The sequence below is a fragment of the Myotis lucifugus genome, unplaced genomic scaffold, assembly GCF_000147115.1.
Source record: "Myotis lucifugus unplaced genomic scaffold, Myoluc2.0 scaffold_20, whole genome shotgun sequence".
NCBI classification, from domain to species: Eukaryota; Metazoa; Chordata; class Mammalia; order Chiroptera; family Vespertilionidae; genus Myotis; species Myotis lucifugus.
This window is the reverse complement of record NW_005871068.1, coordinates 2379513-2399530: the sequence shown is the minus strand read 5'-3', so window position 1 is coordinate 2399530 and position 20018 is coordinate 2379513. Positions and strand designations below refer to the sequence as shown.

The window sequence follows — 20018 nt, the reverse complement described above, 5'->3', positions numbered from 1 at the left end:
CTCCGCAGCTTCGGGGCTGTTGGCTTCGCTCCACCACTTGGAGCCTGCGTATGCAAATTAACCACCATCTTGGTTGGCGGTTAATTTGCATATCGCCCTGATTAGCCAATGGGAAGAGTAGCGGAGGTACGGTTAATTACCCTTTTTGTCTTTTATTAGATAGGATTATCTTCCCATTTTACAAATGAGCAGGCTCTGGATGTGTCTGTAACTTATCCAAAGGCATACAGGTAGTAAGTGGGGAAGCCAGGATTCAAACTTCGATCTGTTTGACTTTAAAGTCCCCACTTTTCTCCCATATGACCCTGTCCAACATTTATGCCTATGACGATCACATAAAAATGTATGCCAACAGGATTTTAAAATGACAAAGCAGTATTAATGTAAGGTAGTAACTTGAAGTATTAGGATAACATAAAAAAAAGAATTTCATTCTTTCTGTCACTAAAAGAATCTAAAATGATAACAAAACCAGTATGATCATACTTAAATACAAGTTCCATATGTGAAGACAATGAACCTGCAATGTCACAAGTTGACGTGGGTGGGTTTTCTCTGAGGTATTTTGCTGTCACTGATATCACAAATAGGTCTGTGGGGTCAGATGGTGAAGAGATGTACACAGTGCTCAGACTGTATCATTTTTTTCAAAGGGGCTAAAATTCCCTTAATATGACTATCTATAATAATAAAAGCATAATATGCTAATTAGACTGGATGTCCTTCCAGATAACCTTCTGGACGAAGCCGGAGCTGCGAGGGAAGCCCGGGTCCCGGGTGCCTGCCAGGGGCCAAAGGGAAGCCTGGGTCCCAGGTGCCAGAGGGAAGCCGATGCCGGCAGCTGGGGGAAGGAAGGCCTACTCTTGCACAGATTTCATGCATCGGGCCTCTAGTTACTAATAATAGACTACTGTAATCATGGGTGATTCTATTAGAGTATTTGGTACTGTATCACAGAACTTCTAATACTCTGCTAGGGTTGACAGTTTTTCTTTGGGGGTTGGGGGATATGCATTTTACTCAAATAGGACTGTATTATTTATACTGTTCTGCACTTGCCTTTTTCACTAGCACAATATCTTAGCTATCTTTCCACTGCAGAATTATATGCAAGGCTTCGACGTTTAACACTATGAAAGCACCAACACTTACTTTACTTAACCATATAATTGATGAACATTACATGGTTTTACTTCCTTTGCTGTTACAAACAATAAATACTGCAGTAAAATGGTACATAGATTATAGAAGAGAGTCCTAGAAGTGAAATTGCTAGGTGGAAGGTAAGGGCATGTTTTTTCTTTTTATTGTTGTTAATTCTCACTGAGGATATTATTTCCATGGACATTTAGAGAGAGTGAGGAGGGCAGCGGAGAGAGAGGGAGGGAGGGAGGGAGAGAGAGAGAGAGGGAGAGGGAGAGGGAGAGTGAGAGGGAGGGAGGGAGGGAGGGAGGGGGAGAGAGAGAGATATTGATGTGAGAGACACATCGATTGGTTGCCTCCCACATGCACCTGGATTGGGGTCGGGGATCTAACCTGCAACCCAGGCACATGCCCTTGACTGGGAATCAAACCTGAAACCCTTGGTGTCACTGAAACCACTAAGCAACACTGGCCAGGGTGGAAAGGGCACTTTTAATTCAGAGATTTTTATTGTTGGATGATCACTGTCTCACATCATCAAATAAACTGAATTTAAAAATACCATGTGAGTTTCAGAAAAAGAAATAATAGTCACCTATGTTAAAATAAATCCAGAAATATGCATTTAGGGCTAATCAAAGAAGCAATCCCAGAACCCTATACAATAATATTAGACTTAAATAGGAGAAAAAAGGTTACATATTTTATCCTTATTTAACAGGTACTTTAGCTTGATAAGTAATTAAACCTGTCAGAGAAAACAGAAAGCAAGATACATACTGCTGCACAAATTGTATGCTTTAGGAGTTGAAATATTGTCCTGTCCATATAAGATAGCCAAGCTCTTTGTATCTTTAGAGCTGAAATATTTCTACGAGTTCTGAGAGAAAAAAAAGAGGTTAAGATTTATGAAGTTGTTTTCATTTTCCTAAAATCTTGGGGAACTCTGAATTTATGCTTCCTCTTCCCTGCACCTCCCCACTCCCACCCTAAAACTGACCTAACGAGGAACATTTATATGTGGTCATTGGAGTTGGTTATTTGCTGAATCTAGTTAGAATGGGGGATATGAAATACTTGAGAATATTTCCATTGAGATTAAAAAACCATTCTGATAAAAACTTTATCATCAAAAGGCATATCTACATACATAAAAAGAAGTAACATGCAAATGAGGTCTGGACTCCATAACAGTCACAACCAGGGCCCCAAGCCTGAGAGAACAACACGCAGGTGCAGCCTGGAGCCTGAGAGATCAACACAGAGGGGCGCCTGCTCCAAGCCTCCAAGGGGGCGGCTGGGGGGCAGGCCCCGGGGGAACACACACACACACACACACACAGGGCGCCTGCTCTGATCCTCCGAGGCGCATCGTGGGGATTAGGCTCCCAGTGGACACACACACACACACACACACACACACACACACACAGGGCCGCCTGCGGCGCCCTGCTCTGAGCCTGAGGCAGACTGTGGCTTAGGCCACTCCCCATGGGCAGACTGGGCTGAGGAGCCCCCCCACCCCCAGTGCAGGAATTTCATGCACCGGGCCTTTAGTATATTATAAATAATGTGCGAGGAGACAAACTTGTTTTCTAAAATCATCCATGACCTAAAATGATTTCTCTGTAGTTAGTTCTTAAAAACACTGTCCAGCCCTAACCGGTTTGGCTCAGTGGATAGAGCATCAGCCTGCGGACTCAAGGGTCCCGGGTTTGATTCCAGTCAAGGGCATGTACCTTGGTTGCGGACACATCCCCAGTAGGGAGTGTGCAGGAGGCAGCTGATCTATGTTTCTCTCTCATCGATGTTTCTAACTCTCTATCCCTCTCCCTTCCTCTCTGTAAAAAATCAATAAAAATATATTTTAAAAAAACACCACTGTCCAACTGCCCTAGCTGGTTTGGCTCAGTGGATAGAGCGCTGGACTGCGGACCAAAGGGTCCTGGTTCAATTCTGATCAAGGGCCCTGGTCGGGGTGCGTGCAGGAGGCAACCAATTGATTGTTTCTCTCACATCGATATATCTCTCTGTCTTCCCCTCTCTCTAAAAATCAATGGAAAGATATCCTCAGGTGAGGATTAACAACAAAAAAAACTGTCTAACTATTTCAAGTGCTAAGAGAATACAATGTGGAATTGTTGAAGTTTATAGTAGGCCCAATTCTCTTCTGAGAGCCGATTACCAGGCCTAGAAAAGAAACTCCTTTGTGATCTATGCTTGAACCAGGTTCATCCTAGTCAGGCCAGATAATTATTTTACTTTTGTTCATATCCCAGCACTGGCAAGTCACAGGGATCTCCTTCTCCCCAACCTCCCAACCCCATCATTACCCCACAGGGCTGCAGGCACAAAGAGAGGTATTCCTGTATAGTGTCACTGTTGGCTGGCAAAATGCAGACTACAAGGTGTAGAGTAGAAAAAGCCTGGAGTATGGAAACAGTCCTTTGAATCTGAGCCAATGCCATTTATTAGCTGTCTAAACTTCTGCAAACCACCTACCTTTTCCCAGTTGCGGCTTCCTCACTTATAAAATGTAATAAGACAGCTTCACGGGGTTGTATCGGGATCAAAGAGATGTGCATTAACATGCTTTATAAATTATGAAATACCATCCTATGTAATAAAAGGCTAACAGGCAAATTGACTGAACAGCCGAACAACCGGTTGCTATGATGCACACTGAACACCAGGGGGCAGACACTCAATGCAGGAGCTGCCCCCTGGTGGTCAGTGCGCTCCCACAGGGGGAGCGCTGCTCAGCCAGAAGCCCTGAGCTGAGCTCACAGCTGTTGAGCGCAGTGGCAGTGTGGGAGCCTCTCCCGCTTCTGTGGCAGCACTAAGGATGTCCAACTGCCGGCTTAGGCTTGCTCCCTCATCAGTCGGACATCCCCCGAGAGCTCCTGGATTGCGAGAGGGTGCAGGCCAGGCTGAGGGACAGCACCCCCCCATCAGTGCATGAATTTCGTGCACTGGGCCTCTAGTAGTTTTAATAATTATCCAATTCAAAAGTAATTTAAAAACACACAAAAATCTATAATTGACAAAACAAGAAGTGTTTGATGTTAGTTAGGTAAATACTGTATGTAAGCTGTCCAGTTGTGGAAAATGATACAAGGTGAAATTTGGCTACTCACGGTCGTACTGGCTTTGTCCTTTTAGTATTTGGCAAAGGTGTTTTGCGGCCTTTTACCATCGTTGGATCAGCTGATTTTCCATTACCATTGGCCCCTGCCTTTGAGGAACCACTCATTTTTCTTATAATGAAGTAATCTGAAACTATATAAATTAAGCATTTGAGGTTATAATTTGTATTATTACACTGTTTGGATGAGACTCAAGTGTCATTGACTGTTGTACTAATTCCAGAACTCCTTAAAAAGGAAGGCACCATGTATCTCTTAATATTCTTACAGTTTACAGTCTTTGTGTACTAAAAATATTATGAGGAATGTGGGAAAGACAAAGGGATCTATCCAACTGCCTTCTAACCGGTCTCCCTGTCTCCAGGCTCTTAGTCCTCCTGTTCATTTTCCACTCTGCAGCTGGAGTTAACTTTTTAGAGCAATACCCCAACCTCATCACTCCCCAACTTAAAATATTTCAGGGCCTGGCCGCAGTGGCTCAGTCAACCTATGAACCAGGAGGTCACGGTTAGATTCCGGGTCAGGGCACATGCCTGGGTTGTGGCCTCGATCCCCAGTGTGGAGTGAACAGGAAGCAACCAATCAATGATTCTCTCTCATCATTGATGTTTTTAAAAAATGCATATATATTTCTTTATTGATTTCAGAGAGGAAGGGGGGAGAGGGAGATAGAAACATCAATGATGAGAATCATTGATCGGCTGCCTCCTGCACACCCTCTACTGGGGATCGAGTCCTCAACCCAGGCATGTGCCCTTGGCAGAATTGAACCTGGGACCCTTCAGTCCGCAGTTGATGCTTTATTCACTGAGCCAAGCCAGCTAGGGCTCATCATTGATGTTTCTATCTCTGCCTCCCTCTCTGAGATAAATAAAAATATATTAAAAAATAAAACAAAATCTTTCAGGGACACCTCATTTCCTCCAAGCTGAAGTCCAGACTCCCAAGTATGTCGTTCTAGCCTTTTCACAATCTAGTTCCATTCTCTGTCAAACCTCAAAATACCAACTTTCATCAGCATTCCTCGCTACACTCTGTGAGAACAGGAACTTCTTGCCAAAATCAGTCAATGTTTTACAACTCCGGACTGCTGATCAGGCCATGTCCTCTACCTGGAATGACTTCCCTGCCACCAGCAAACATCAATTCATCTTTGAAGACCCCAGCTAACTGATGTCTCTTAAGTTTTCCACCTTTTGTTTTTTTACAGAACTGCTCACTCCTGTCTCCAAGGTCCCAGAGAGCTGTATATGTTTTTCTTTTATAGTACTTCTCATATTGCATTATCATTTGTTTTCTTGGCTGTCATCCCAACAAGTTCATTGAAGGCAGGAGGCATATTGCTAACTATGGACTCCCCAATGCCTAGCGGAGTGCAGGGTTTTCACATGCTAGTCTAAAAAATTTCCACCCTGGTTTTGTCATGGAATAGCTGTGAAACTTTGGGCAAGTCCCTTAAATCAGTGGTCGGCAACCTTTCGGACCTAATGGACCACCAGTTGGCAACTGCTGCCTTAAACTCTCAGTAACACAATCCCCACCTTGGTAAAGTGAGATGGTGTGTATTAAATGATCTGATTCCGTCTCTGATTTTCTATCCTTTGATGCATTACTCCAATTTGGATGCAGTTCCCAAATTCTTGGTCACTGCTTAGTCTCTTCTACTAAATCAGGGGCTCTTTCTCTTTTCTTTGGGTGTTGTGAATCCCTAAGGGCAGACTCCTTCCAAGAACTATGCTTTTAAAAATGCACAACATAAAATATGTAGGATTCCAGAAAACTTCAATTATATTGAAATCACTGTCGCACTATTTTCAAAAACCAAATTACAGAGATATGTGCCTTCTTTCTGCATTAAATAAAATGAGAGCTCTAGTCACTACTGTACTTGTGAAGTGGTAAATGAGTAGAAATGATATCTCAAGAAATCTTCCATGACTAGAACATGATATGAAGACATCTGCGCTTTCTCTTAATGACCAAGTCACAGGTACTGTTGATATTACTGTGGTTTGTTGCCTGCACTATAATGGAAAGAAATGGTAAAGTTCAGTTAGAGGTTAGTAAAAATAAAGTTGTAATTTTTCCCCATCCAAGTTCACATACTTCCCAAATTAAAAACTCCTGCCCTAATTTATCACTATACTTCACATTTTTATATACATATGTCATTCCACTACTAATGCAGAGTCTTCTCAATATTTCTCCTTAGGGATGTGGATGGGGGTAGCTTGGAACATACAATTCACTTGAGAAGGAGAAAAGCAGCCTTTAACATCTGGCACTCACAGCTGGGATTTGGTGTTACACTGGCTTCCTAACGACACCCAATCCAGAGCAAAGCCCCGTTTCCTTGAACTCGCCCCAAAATCACCCAGCGAAGCCCAAATCCTATAATAAATCTTTCTAACACCCTCTTACTGAGATGTCCCACTGTGTCCCAAAGTGTGCGTTTTCCTTGCAGCAGTGAGAAATAAACCCAACTTGTTAAACCACACTGGTGTTCCAAGTGGTCTTTGACTGGAGGGCAGTGACATGCCACCACACAAACCTCCCAAATCTTCCGGATGCCTGCCTGGATGGCTTTACACTTTCTATGGGGTTAGGACATGAAATACAGGATGAAGGATGAAATATGGACACCCCCGCCCCATTATGACACATTAATACCAATTATTCACGCGAGATCACAGGCTTTACACATAGACTAGCTAGGTTTGATCCTGGCCTCCCACTTTCCTTCTGTGCGGCCTTGTACAAATTACTTCTCTGTGCCTCCGTTTCGTCATCTATTAGGTTGGGAACAATAATCAGGCCCATCTACTTTGGTTGTCCAAAGTATTAGATAAGTATGTGTAAGTAGTTGAGAGCTGAGCTGGGCACATAGTAAACGCTGTGTTAGAGCTTACTATCCTTGTTAATAGGATAATTATTACTTATTACGTATTAAAGGACAAACGGCTGATTCCCAGTGGAGGGCATGCACTTAAGTATATCAAAGAGAAGACTAAAGGATGTAGCAAATTAGTTTAAGACCTCAGAACTCTAGCCCACCGTAAAAAAAAAAAATCTGAAAACCTTTTGAGAGGTAAATCCAGGCCCCCGAAGTCGGCGGCTTCCGGGTCGAGGCTTTCCAAGCTGCCCAAGGCCCTTCGGGCGCCCTCGCCCAGAGACCTCGCGCACAAGATTCTCAGCCCACGCCGCTAGGTGGCCAATCACGCCTTCGAAAGCCGATTTCCAGCGCCCCGAAGCGTCCTCGCGCCTCCCCCTCGCTCCCGATGGTTCCGTCCACACTGAGCAGGCGTTTCGGCCGCTTAGCAACCCCCGGCGCAGGGGCGGAGCTTCCGGGAGGCGGGCTTTAGCTCCCTCGTCCCCAAGGCGCGACGCGCGACGCGCTGCAGCTTAGCGACGTCGCTTCTCACCCTCGCTTCCGAACTAAGCTTTCGCGGGACCAACTCGGCTGTACCACCACCACCCGCACGGCGGCCCGCTGGCGGTAGGAAGAATCAGGACCCTATCCGGCCGCCGTAGCCGCCTCTCTGTAGTGGGCGGGGCCTAGGTCGGGGTGACCCCGCCAGAGCCGCCGTTGCCAGCGACATGTTCAAGGTGAGAGCGTGGAGCCGGGTCACAGCTGTCACCGCTCCCTCCCGGTATCCCGGAGCCTCTCTGGGGACCAGGCCCTACTCGCCCTGAGGTTCTTCCCGCCTCCGGGCCGGCTGCATCTTGGTGCCGCGGTTCATTCACCTGTCCGCTCGGAGCCAACGGCTGCCGGGCGGAGGCGTGAGGCTGCCGGGCGGAGGCGTGAGACTCCGGGGAGGGTGGGTGGGGCCGTTTGGGTCTCATTCTCGTGAATAAAACACTTTGAAAAATTAAAGTACCCCCCAAAGTACCCACCCTCTCCCCGCTGTGCCCTCTTGGGTTTGTGGGTAGGATGAGGCCATCTCGGAGCTCTGCGGGGTTCAGCTTTGGTTGCTTGGCAGGGTCAGATTTCAGAACCTTGTGTATGAATGGGGGAGGGCCACCCTCTTGAGAAGCTGCTGTAGGATGGTGGGGGTTGCTGGCCTAGGAAAAGTTGGGTGAGGGGGGAAGCTAGAGTTTTGCTCCCCTCCTTAATGAACATTATTTAGTGTGGACAAGTCGAACTCTTTTTTTACATTTTATGAATTCGTGTGCTTCGAAAGAAATTGACTTGTACAGTGAAGACTTTTATCAAAAATCTGCATTTTAACGAAGTTATTATTCTACTACTTAAAAAGGTAAATGATAGTTTCTATCTTGAAAAACAAATCACAAGCTACCAGAAATTTTTCTGCAAAAAGCATAACACCCATAAAATAATGCTAATGAAATTTCAAAAATATTGCTCAAAACTTTTATTGAGCTCCTGCAGTGTGCTTTGGGTGCATTAATATAGGCTATAAAACCAGAGCATAGATTTTTGCCTTCTTACCTTGGCATTGCCACTTTCTAGCTGTGTGACCTTGAGCAAGTCACTTAACCTCTTTGTACTTGTTTTTCTACTAGTGAAATTGGAATAGCATGTACCTCATAGGGTTGTTATAAGGAATAAATAAGTTAGTGCAAAGCACTTGGAGGGTCTCTGGCACACAGAGTTACCATCTAAGCATTCACTTTTATTTTGTCTTCAGGTAGCTCACAGTTTAGTCAGTATGAGATCCCAGACAACTTGCATTTATTTAATTTGTGTTGAACACCTATTATGTGCTGGAAGCTCAGCTCAGTTTTAGGGCTGCAATGACAAAGGATATGCTGTGATCAGTTTACATGGGTATCAACAATGTACTGTGTGGTAGTTAAAAGGAGAGCAGGATCTACTCTGCCTAACCAGGGCTACTTAACATGTGGTCCTCATCCCCTCAAACGTGTTTGGATAGAATCTAGGGAGTCCCTGATCTCTGATGGAAAAATAATATTTTTTTACCAGTCTCTAACTGAAATTTAGCAACTTCTCCTATTATGAATGTAGATAACTGTGTCAGTTATCTATTGCTGGAGAATGATCCACTGCAAGCCAGTGCCTTAAAACAACTGATTTATTCTATCTGTGGGTTTGGCTGGGCAGTTTTGCCTGGCATCTGCCAGTGGATGAATTCAGTTGGTGGCTATACTACAAGGTGATCTTATTCCCAAGTCTGGGGGCTTGGTACTCCTCAATGTGCCTAACTTGAGCTTCCTCACATGGTCCCTGGGTTACAAGAGGGCAAGTCTCAATGTACAAACTTATTGGCTTGCATCACATTTGCTGATGTCAAGACAAGTCACATGACCAACCCCAGCGTCAATATGGTGGGGGACTACATAAGAGCATGGATATAAGGAGGTGTGGTTCAGTAGGAGCCATTAATTTATTAAGCTACTATAGCAACAAATCACAATAGTATTAGCAGTACCTGTCACCAGTAGAAGTCCAAAACCAATGCAAGTCACAGACTTTTTCACATCCCATTACAGTTGTTGCACATGTCATTTATGCTCATCACTACTTCAAAATTACAGTAGTTATAGGACTCACTGTTAGATCTTTTTATTTAATGAGCTAATAATGAAGCACATATTACTATATCAGATTTTGGGTTTTAAAAATATTTTTAATAACTTGCAATATAATTAGTGTTTTATGCAGTTAGAAGCATTACTTTGAGAAAATCAATAAAAATATATTAAAAAAAAAAAAGAAGTCTGTGGCACAAAAAGGCAAGGAACCCATGGGGACTTCAGGAACGGCTTCAAAGAGGAGACATTTAGGTTTACTGATGAAAGACTAGTAGGAGTTCCTGAGTTGGATGAGTTGGGGAACATTAGCACTGGTATTCCATTGGGGACAATGCCAGGAACTCAGTTCTGCTGTGTCAGGGGAAATATAGAGTGAGATAAATGATTCAAATATGTAGTTGGAGTAGAAAAGATGCAAGAAACCTTGGGGAATACCAACATACAAGGAGTAGGCAGAGGAAGAGGGGAGGCCAGAGATGGAGAAGCAACTTTTTAAAAAAATTTTTGTTTTATTGCTTAAAGCAGTGGTTCTCAACCTTCCTAATGCCGCGACCCTTTAATACAGTTTCTCATGTTGTGGTGACCCCCAACCATAAAATTATTTTCGTTGCTACTTCTTAACTGTAATTTTGCTACTGATATGAATCGTAATGTAAATATCTGATATGCAGGATGTATTTAGGCGACCCCTGTGAAAGAGTCGTTCGACTCCCAAAGGGCTCTTGACCCAGAGGTTGAGAACCACTGGCTTAAAGTATTACAAAGAGTATTACATATGTCTCCTTTTTTTTTCTCCCCTTGACCTTCCCCTGGCCTCCCCTACCCGCCAGTGTCTTGTGTCCATTGTATGCATACAAGTCCTTCGGTTGATCTCCACATGCCCCCCCCCCCAACCCTCCCCGGCCTTCCCACTGTAGTTTGACAGTCTGTTCGATGTTGCTCTGCCTCTGTATCTATTTTTGTTCATCAGTTTATAATGGTCTTAATTATCCATAAATGAGTGAGATCATGTGGTATTTTTCTTTCATTGACTGGCTTATTTCACTTAGCATAATGCTCTCCAGTTCCATCCATGCTGTCGCAAATGGTAAGAATTCCTTCTTTTTTACAGCAGCATAGTATTCCATTGTGTAGATGTACCACAGTTTTCTAATCCATTCATCTGCTGATGGGCACTTAGGCTGTTTCCAAATCTTAGCTATGGTGAATTGTGCTGCTATGAACATAGGGGTGCATATATCCTTTCTGATTGGTGTTTCTGGTTTCTTGGGATATATTCCTAGAAGTGGGATCACTGGGTCAAATGGGAGTTCCATTTTTAACTTTTTGAGGAAACTCCATACTGTCTTCCATAGTGGCTGCACCAGTCTGCATTCCCACATATAGAAGCAACTTTTGAGAAGTAGAAGCACAAAACAGATGTTTAGAAAATTAAGGGAGGAAAGTTTCGAGAAGGACAGGCTATGCTAGTATACTTTCAGCTGGGAAAAACCAGTTGTAAGGCAAATTATCTCACAAAGTCCAGAGGAAGGGTGGACTCTTGTGGGTCAAACATGTCATCCAGGACCCAGTCTCTTTTCTTGGCTTTCAGCAGTAAGATTGGTCCCCTATGGTTGCAAGATGACTGTAACACATGCTTTCCCACTCACTAGAGCAAGAGAGAGGTGACAAAACTGCCATGCTTGGATTATGCTCTTTCTTCAGTCTGATTGGACCAACATAGATCAGGTGTCTGCCCCTGACCTTTAGCAATCGCTACGGGAATGCTGTGCTCTGATTGGCTTAGCCACAGGATCATCTCTGAATAAGGTCACTTTACCTTAATCACACAGGAGAAATGAATTCATGAACACTGGGGGAATGGATATGTAACCAACAATGTCCATTGTAGAAAGATAAGTTAATTGAATTTGGAGAAGTTCATTGATTTGGGCAATTTGGAAAGCTTTCATGATACAGGTTTACTGATGGAAGTGAAAGCTAGATTAGTATGGTTGGTGCTTGAGAGATGTATAAATGTGCACAATGTTTGATAATCTTGATTGTCAAGCTAGAGGGACATGTTGGGTCAGGATTCTAGAGTTGTCTTGTGGTTGTTGCAGTATTTCAAGATTTGACAATGTTTATGGCCTAAGGAGGAATGTGGGGAGGGAGCTTTTACAAGAGAGAATTCCTCAACTTTAAACTGATAAGAACAGATACTACACTTGATCTTAGCCAAAAGGCCGAGAAGCGATAAATTCCTCAACTTTAAAAGGAGAGATAATGCCTCCCTCCTGTGAGATGGAAAGAGAAGGATGACAGTGATTATAGACCAGTGGTTCTCATCTGGATGGTACTACCCCCTCTACATACTTGGGTTGTTCTTAACATCTTTAATTTAGTTGTGTTGAACATTTATATAATGAAATATAATTCATACAAATCTTTCCTTTTTGTTCTCCATTATGTTACCTTCAAATCAGTATACTGGTCTCTTTTTTGGACTTAAGTGGGTGTTGAATTTTATTTAAAGACTAGAGGCCCAATGCACGAAATTCGTGCAAGGGGCTCGGCCCCTGCTGCTGCTCTGCTTCAGCCCCCGTCAACTGCGTCGGCTGCCTCTGCCTCAGCCCCCTCCACCTCAGCTTCGTCCGGAAGGTCATCCTGAAGGACATCCAGTCTAATTAGCATATTACGCTTTTATTATTATAGATAGCAAAAGAATTACTTTGCCTGGCCAGCTTGGCTCAGTGGATAGAGCGTTGGCCTGCAGTTTGAAGGGGTTTGATTCTGGTCAAGGTCATGTACCTCGGTTGCAAGTTCCTTCCCAGCCCGGGCCCTGATTGGGGCATGTGTAGGAAACAACCAATCGATGTGTTTCTCTCACATTGATATTTATCTCTGTCTTTCCCTCTCTCTGAAAATCAATGGAAAAAGTATTCTCGGATGATGATTTAAAAAAAAAATTACTTAAAAAATATTTGTCATAAAATGATGGTGTTAGGTAGATGTAGTAGTTGAGAACTAGCACTTCTCAAACTGTAATGTGCATGCGACTCTTCTTAAAATGCAGTTTCTAATTCAGTAGGTCTGAGGTGGGAGCTCAGATTCTCCGTTTAAAAAAAATCATCACCCGAGGATATCTTTATTGATTTGAGAGAGAGAGATAGCGATTGGTTGCCTCCATTTGGGCCCCAACTGGGACCAAATCGGCAACCTAGCTTTGTGCCATGCCTGGGAATTGAACCCAAGACCCAGTCAGGGCAGATTCTCTATTTTAAACAAACTCCTGGGTGATATAGAGGCTGCTGGTCCCCTGTCATAGGTTAAATAGCAAGAACTGAGGCAACTTGGTAGATGAATGGTTTCTTGTGTTTTCAAGGTGAGTAATTTTATGACTGCGGTGGGATTTGGAGGAGCACTGACCAAGGAACAAAAGAGATAAGTGAGAGGCTGAGAGCTGCTAGGGCAGGTGTATCATGATTGTAGCCCAGGAGTGGGGACAGAGCAAACAGTAGGATTGATTTGGGTTTGGGTGTTATCAGCTTGGGTCTCCTGGGACCTGAGGGCAAAGGAGTTGATAGTACAGGTGTTGGTGGAAAAAGTACAGTGTGTGTGACTAGTTACGTGCATATACAATTAAATATTTGAACTGGAACAGGTTTTGATCTAGCTATTCATCTTTAGGCCAGCAGAGGGCACTGGTGGATTATAAAACACATTTGAAAGGCTGCCCAGTATTTGCATTTTATTGCAAGAAGCAGCTTTTCAGGGTGCTGCTTCAGGAAGCTTGAATATGGAATACATACACCCAAACCCCAGATTCACATTACTAGATTTCATTCATTACACAAATGCTTACCATGGTCCACCTATGAGCTGGGCACTGTGCTGTACCCTGGCGGGTACAATTGAAAAGACCCAGTTCTTACCTAGGAGTCTCCAAATTTGACCACACATCATAATTGTCAAGAGACAAATAGTTTCCAGGGCCCTGGCCACAGATCATATTTAGTTTATAAGTGAGGTTCAGGAACCTCTCTCTAGTTTTGAAACAACAACAACAACAAAACCCCAGGTGACTGTGAAACTTTCATTTCAGGGTCTCACAATGCTGTTAGCAGCACAAACATAAACAGCCCATTCTAATGCAGTGGGGTAAATACTCGAATATAAAAGTGTTGGGGAAATATAGAGCAGTGGATCTCAATCTTGACTGTGCATTAGAACCACCTGGGGAGCTTCTATAAGTCCCGTTGCCCCGGTTGCACCCAGACCAATGCCATTAGAATCTCTAGGGTTGGGATCTAGGCATTTAGGTTTTAGACTTGCAGCCAACTTTGAGAACCACTGACTTAAGGAGCAAGCACCAGCAGGGGGCATCCGGAGCCTTTGTAGAGGAGACTGTGCTTGTGTTGACCTTTGAAGCTGGACAGACAAGGTTGAAAGGGCCTTCCTTCCAAGTAGAGCAGAAAAGTGCTCCCAAGGACACAGAAGTGAGAATTCAGCGGAACTGTGGGCAAGATACCAAAGTTCTCTGTAGCTGTGTCCTCATCTGTAAAACAGGATGAGACTAGCACCAACCTCGAATTATTATGTGGATTAAATTAACTCAGACCTAAAGCTTAGCCTGGTGCTTGGTACAAAGTAAGTCTCAATAAATGTGAGCTGTTAGTAACTTTTAATTGGCCTCTTAACTTTTGATTGGCTGTAGGAGGTTGCCACAGCATTTTTTTTCCCTTTTTATTTACAGTAGTGTTATGGTAGTACACGTTCTTGATGCTTTCCGAAAGTATTTATTCAAAACGTGGTAGTTGAATGGATGTGGCAGAGGAGAGAGAAAGAGAATTCAAGGATGCTGTTCAAGCTTTTGGCTTGGACAATTCAGTGGCTGTTAGAACCATTTATTGAAATGAGAAAGTGGAAGAAGGCTGAGTTTGGTTTGGGAGAAGATGATAATTTGATTTTGAAGAGGTTGGGCTTATTGCAATATCTGTGGACAGTAAGAGGTGAGATTCAGTTGGCATGGAACCCAAAGGTATGGAGTTTTCATGAGAGAGATGTGGGCTGGAGATAGGAGAATCCTCAGACGTCTCGACCTGAGAAGAGGAAATATAGTGAAAGCTGGTCTGTATCAGTTCCTTCGGTAAAGACAGATATGTGACTTGTACTCAGAGGTGACCATGTTTTGGGCTGTAGAGCATTATTACCTCACATATTCTTTGTGGTTGTTTGGTCTTTTAAAATATATATATTTTTTATTGATTTCAGAGAGGAAGGGAGAGGGAGAGAGAGAGAAACATCAGTCATGAGAGAGAATCATTGATCAGCTGCCTCCTCCACGTCCCACACTGGGGATCGAGCCCGCAGCTCAGTTATGTGCCCTGACCAGGAATCAAACCGTGACCTCCTGGTTCAGTGATGGCGAACCTATGACACGTGTGTCAGAGGTGACACGCGAACTCATTTTTTTGGTTGATTTTTCTTTGTTAAATGGCATTTAAATATATAAAATAAATATCAAAAATATGTCTTTGTTTTACTATGGTTGCAAATATCAAAAAATTTCTATATGTGACACGACACCACAGTTAAGTTAGGGTCTTTCAAAATGCTGACACGCCGAGCTCAAAAGGTTTGCCATCACTGTCCTGGTTCATAGGTCGACGCTCAACCACTGAGCCGTGCTGGGTGGGCCTGTTTGGTCTTGATGTAAATGCCTTGATTGCCTATCTTACTTTCTGAAATTAATTTCCTTACCCTGAATAATATGTTACTGGTACAAACTGAGGGGAGAATTACACTGCTAAATGGAAAGGAAAATTATCTGTAAACTGGAAAAGAAATACTATAACATCATTTTACTTGAATATTATTTTAAATGCCACATATCATGGAAGATAATTTAGATTCCCCCCTTACAATTTAAACATCTCTGAGGCAATTCTCCATGAGGAATTATAGTGAATACATTTTTACTCACATAAATACCTACTTATGTGAAGAACTAATTGGATGTTTTTTCCTTTTTACCCTTCAAAGATGTTGGGTGGTAGATCACAAAGAAGAAAAAACTGCCTGCACCGCTGGATGCAGTCAGATAGCACAGGCTGGCTTCTAGTTGTAGTGTTTCTGGTTTCTGAGTGGCCTTAATGAGGTTTCTTTATCTCCGAGTCCCTTTATCAAGGTACTGTGGGGACAGTAATATGCCCCTCCATATCACACAGGATATTTGGGAGGTTCAAATGAGATAACGTATGTGAAAAGCACAGTAAACTACAAAGCACAATATGAATGTAAAGTATTTTCAGTTCCTGCAGCACATCTGTCCACTGAAGTGATCTAGAGTTTCAGGTTAGCACTGTGAACTTAGGACGGTATAAAGTAGATCAGCCCTGGCCAGTGTGGCTCAGTTGGCTGGAGCTTCATCATCCTGTGTACCAAAGGGTCTGGGGTTTGATTCCTAGTCAGGGCAGTTGTGGTTTGATCCCTGGTTGGAGCACATGCAGGAGGCAACCGATTATGTTTCTCTCTCTGTCTCTGTCTCTATCTCTGTCTCTTTCTCTCCCTTTCTCCATTTCTCACTTCCTCCCTTCTCCTTTCCCCTCCCCCTTCCTGTCTCTAAAACTCAATTAAAAAATAATAAAGTCTTTGAACACCCCCCTTTAAAAAAAAGTTGATCAGACTTGGACAAATTCACTTCTCATTTGGAACTGACTTCTGCTTAGGCCACTGTAACACACTCTTCCATCTACTTCTAAAATGCAAATAGCCTCTCAGGTGCAGCTAACACTGGAAGAGGATATGGAAGAAGTAGATGAATTACACCTTAAAAGAATGAGGGGGGGCAGAGACAAAATGGAGAACAGTAGATAATACGTTAGACATTTTTGATAAACGAATTATCTCATGAGACCTATGCATATTTGTAGGCTTTTATGATATATAGGTTTAATTTATAATCTGTATGTATATGTGCTCCACACCCATGTCCTTTCTAGACTAAACTGGAACTTCTTAGAGGTTAGGAAATGAATTTTGATATTTGTTTGTGTGGTACATTTAAAATTACTGCAAGTAATTCAATTTATAAGAAATCTCTAAAAAAAAGAGCCTCTATAGCAAATATATGTATCTATTTCAAAAATTTGAGAGTTGAGTTATTTGTAATATGACAGGAAGGTACCAAAAGTTTTTTTTTAAATGGAAGGATTAAAAGAGTTTATATCAGTTGACTTTTCTGCAATAATGCTTAAGTGGAATTTTAGAGTTAGTGCATATAACATTAAACTAGGCAGATATTTTCAGGGGAAAATCTCAGTCTAAAGATATATCTTTGAACTTGAAAGTTGTTTTCTTTTTTTTTTTTACTTTTGCTGATTTTTTCTTAATTTTTGCATGGCCTTATGCCAGTTTTATTAGAAAGCTTGAACTGTCAATTTCTGCCTCCTGCACGCCCCACACTGGGGATCGAGCCCACAACCCACACATGTGCCCTGACTGGGAATCGAACCGTGACCTCCTGGTTCATAGGTCGGTGCTCAACCACTGAGCCACGCTGGCCGAGCTTAATGTAGCGGGTTTTAAAACTTGTGTCCATTGTACACAAAAACTTGTATACGCAAGAATTTAGTGGAAGGGTTGTAGAGTTTTCAGTATGCTGAGAGCCTGTAACTTTGAATATTAAGCTGTATCTTTATGATAATAGCATTATAGATAGTACAGTTGTATTTTGAATGAATATTGTCTTAAAGGCACTTTAAATACAGTCACCCTTTGTTTGCCTACTTCTTTCTGACTCGTGGAAGCAATGGAGTGTGTTTTTAAAAAAAATATATATTTTATTGATTTTTTACAGAGAGGAAGGGAGAGGGATAGAGAGTTAGAAACATCGATGAGAGAGAAACATTGATCAGCTGCCTCCTGCACACTCCCCGCTGGGGATGTGCCCGCAACCAAGGCACATGTCCGTGACCAGAATCGAACCTGGGACCCTTGAGTCCGCAGGCCGACGTTCTATCTGCTGAACCAAACCGGTTAGGGCAAGCAATGTGTGTTTTATTCAGAGCCCACACTGGTTCCAACTTAAGGATGTCTTTAGTTGGGTGAGGATGAGAAGCCTTCTGTGGGAACTAGAGATAGATTCACAAGTGCATGTTCATTGCTTTAATGGGAGGGATACCCAGTGGTCTCTTTTTTTTCAGATATGTCTATTCATTCCTTTGAATGGTCTTTTAAAATAGGATATATGAAAATAACAAGGTACATTTTTCTTTTTCCCCCATTCCACAACTGTCAGCCCTTTCTGAATAACAGCCTGTTTCCTTTATGCTTGAAATTAACCTCCTCTTCCACTAGAGGGGCTGCTTCATGTGTTGCATTATGAAATGGGATAAGCTGGTGAGTAAGTAAGCACCAAGCCATAGGGGAACTCCAACAAGTTTACTAAATCCTCTGATGATGGCTTACCTCACTTGGCTAATATTTATTCTGAGCCGGCTTATGAAGTCACATAATTTGGGAGCACTGTTAAAAATTGTTGTAACCAAAGGACTTGTATGCATGCATATTAGCATAACCAATGGACACAGACACTGGGGCTGTGGGAGCTTGCCCGGGGTGGGTATGGCTGGGCGGGGGGGGGGGGGGGGGGGACTCTGGGGAAAAGGAGACATGGAAAACTTTAGACAATAAAAAATAAATAAATAAATAAATAAATAAATAAATCGTTACTGAACCTCTTAAAAATTGTTGTATACAGTACAAATACTGACTTTTCTTGTTTTTATTCCTATTTTATTTTTAAATTATTTTTATTTCTTTTTTAAAAAAATTATTGTTGCAGATGTCCTCCTTTTCCCCCCATTGACCCCCTCCACCCTGATCCCACCAAGCTATTGTCTATGTCCATGGGTTATGCATATATGCATATAAGTTCTTATTTTAGCAGAAAGTTTCATTATGAATCCAGATTATTGTAGCTGAATTGAGCCTTGCACATGTTTTTTTTCAAAAAAATTTTAGGTTTTCTTTTCCTTAAAGATGAAAAGCCAGTCACTACCTGAGATGAGGTGGAAAACAGTTGTGGCCAGTGAATTTGGCATTCTCTGTGCACACAGTGGCCTATTAGGAAACGAAACCTATTAGGAAATGTTCTCTGTACACACAGTGATCTATTAGGAAAGAACCCTAAATAGACTTTACTTTGGCAGAATAGCTCTTCCTCTTAGAAGATGTAGATTTTTTTTTAGTTGCTTGAAAATATAGAAGCATTCAAAAGGCAAGCCTTGAAGTAAATGTTCCCCTGTGATTTTGTTTTCCTACCTATGTTCCCTAACTCAGAAAAGAATACGTGGATTTTGGGTGCCATTCATATATATATGAAATTTAGGTAAGCAGTGGTAAACTTTTGTCTGAATGAGGGAGTTGAAAAATATTTGAAACATGGTACATTACATGTCATCTGTGTTCCAATTGTGTGAAGCCAGTACAGCCTAACCAGATGACTCAAAATCTGTCTGAAGAAACAATTATCTCATTCTTTGCCCCTGAGGTTTCTTCCTTCCTGTTTATCAGACAATTTATGACTTCTCTGTGTGAATTTAATAAAATCTGATAAGTATTTTTAATGAGTAGGAAATGAAATAATTATAGGTGAAACATCATTTCTTTGCTTTGCTGATCTAATTTTGTGGTGAATCCTGCCTTCTAAAGATAAAATAGAAGTTGGTTTTCTGTAAGAAAAAGGAAAATGTTAATCTTGAAAACAGCCTCATTTTTTTTTCTTTAGTCATCTCTAGATCACAGTGTATTTATAATGGATGAGAAAGAACTAGGGATTATCCATTACTCCAGAACAGAATTGAAAGTTTGTCATAAAATACTTCCGTGTTTGTCATAGTTAGAAGACAGTTCTTTTTGTTGGTTCAAGTCTGAACTCTTAAAACGTTGGCTTCATAATCCCTTCACATTGGAACAGTTTGAAGTGATTGTGGTTTGTATTGTTTGTTGAAGTATAAGTGCTCCCAAATGTATACATTCAAATGAGTGTCCATTAAAACAGTTATTTTGAGAGGACAGATTTAATTATTCTGTCAATATATTTCTTCCAAACACACTGTCACTGGTCAATATAATTATTTCAAAAATATCATCACTGATCAAAACATTTTTCCCATCTTCTTTTGGTGTTGTCGTCATACTTTGTAGTAAATTCTTTTAACCCTCACCCGA

At 42.2% G+C, this 20018-nt stretch overlaps 2 protein-coding genes and 1 pseudogene across 4 annotated transcripts in view; 1 reads left to right on the top strand and 2 right to left on the bottom strand.

The window, feature by feature from the left end:
- CUNHXorf58 (chromosome unknown CXorf58 homolog) overlaps positions 1-7536 on the bottom strand; it is a 41422-nt gene extending 33886 nt beyond the window's left edge. Inside the window, exons 1-3 of one of the 2 annotated variants that reach the window (XM_006085627.3) lie at positions 7368-7536; positions 4281-4422; positions 1924-2023 (exon numbers count right to left, since the gene is read on the bottom strand). In XM_006085627.3, the coding sequence (XP_006085689.1) occupies positions 1924-2023; positions 4281-4396 (216 nt within the window). In that variant the 5' untranslated portion in view covers positions 4397-4422; positions 7368-7536. The remainder of the gene's footprint in view (positions 1-1923; positions 2024-4280; positions 4423-7367) is intronic. The other variant, XM_014453041.2, reaches the window with a different exon arrangement.
- A 120-nt stretch (positions 7537-7656) lies between these two features.
- The window catches only part of APOO (apolipoprotein O), a 54392-nt gene continuing 42030 nt past the window's right edge, over positions 7657-20018 (top strand). For both annotated transcript variants that reach the window (XM_014453042.2, XM_006085626.3), the window contains exon 1: positions 7657-7895. In XM_014453042.2, coding sequence (XP_014308528.1) covers positions 7887-7895 — 9 coding nt within the window. In that variant the 5' untranslated portion in view covers positions 7657-7886. The remainder of the gene's footprint in view (positions 7896-20018) is intronic.
- On the bottom strand, positions 11939-12040 carry LOC111825287 (annotated as a pseudogene).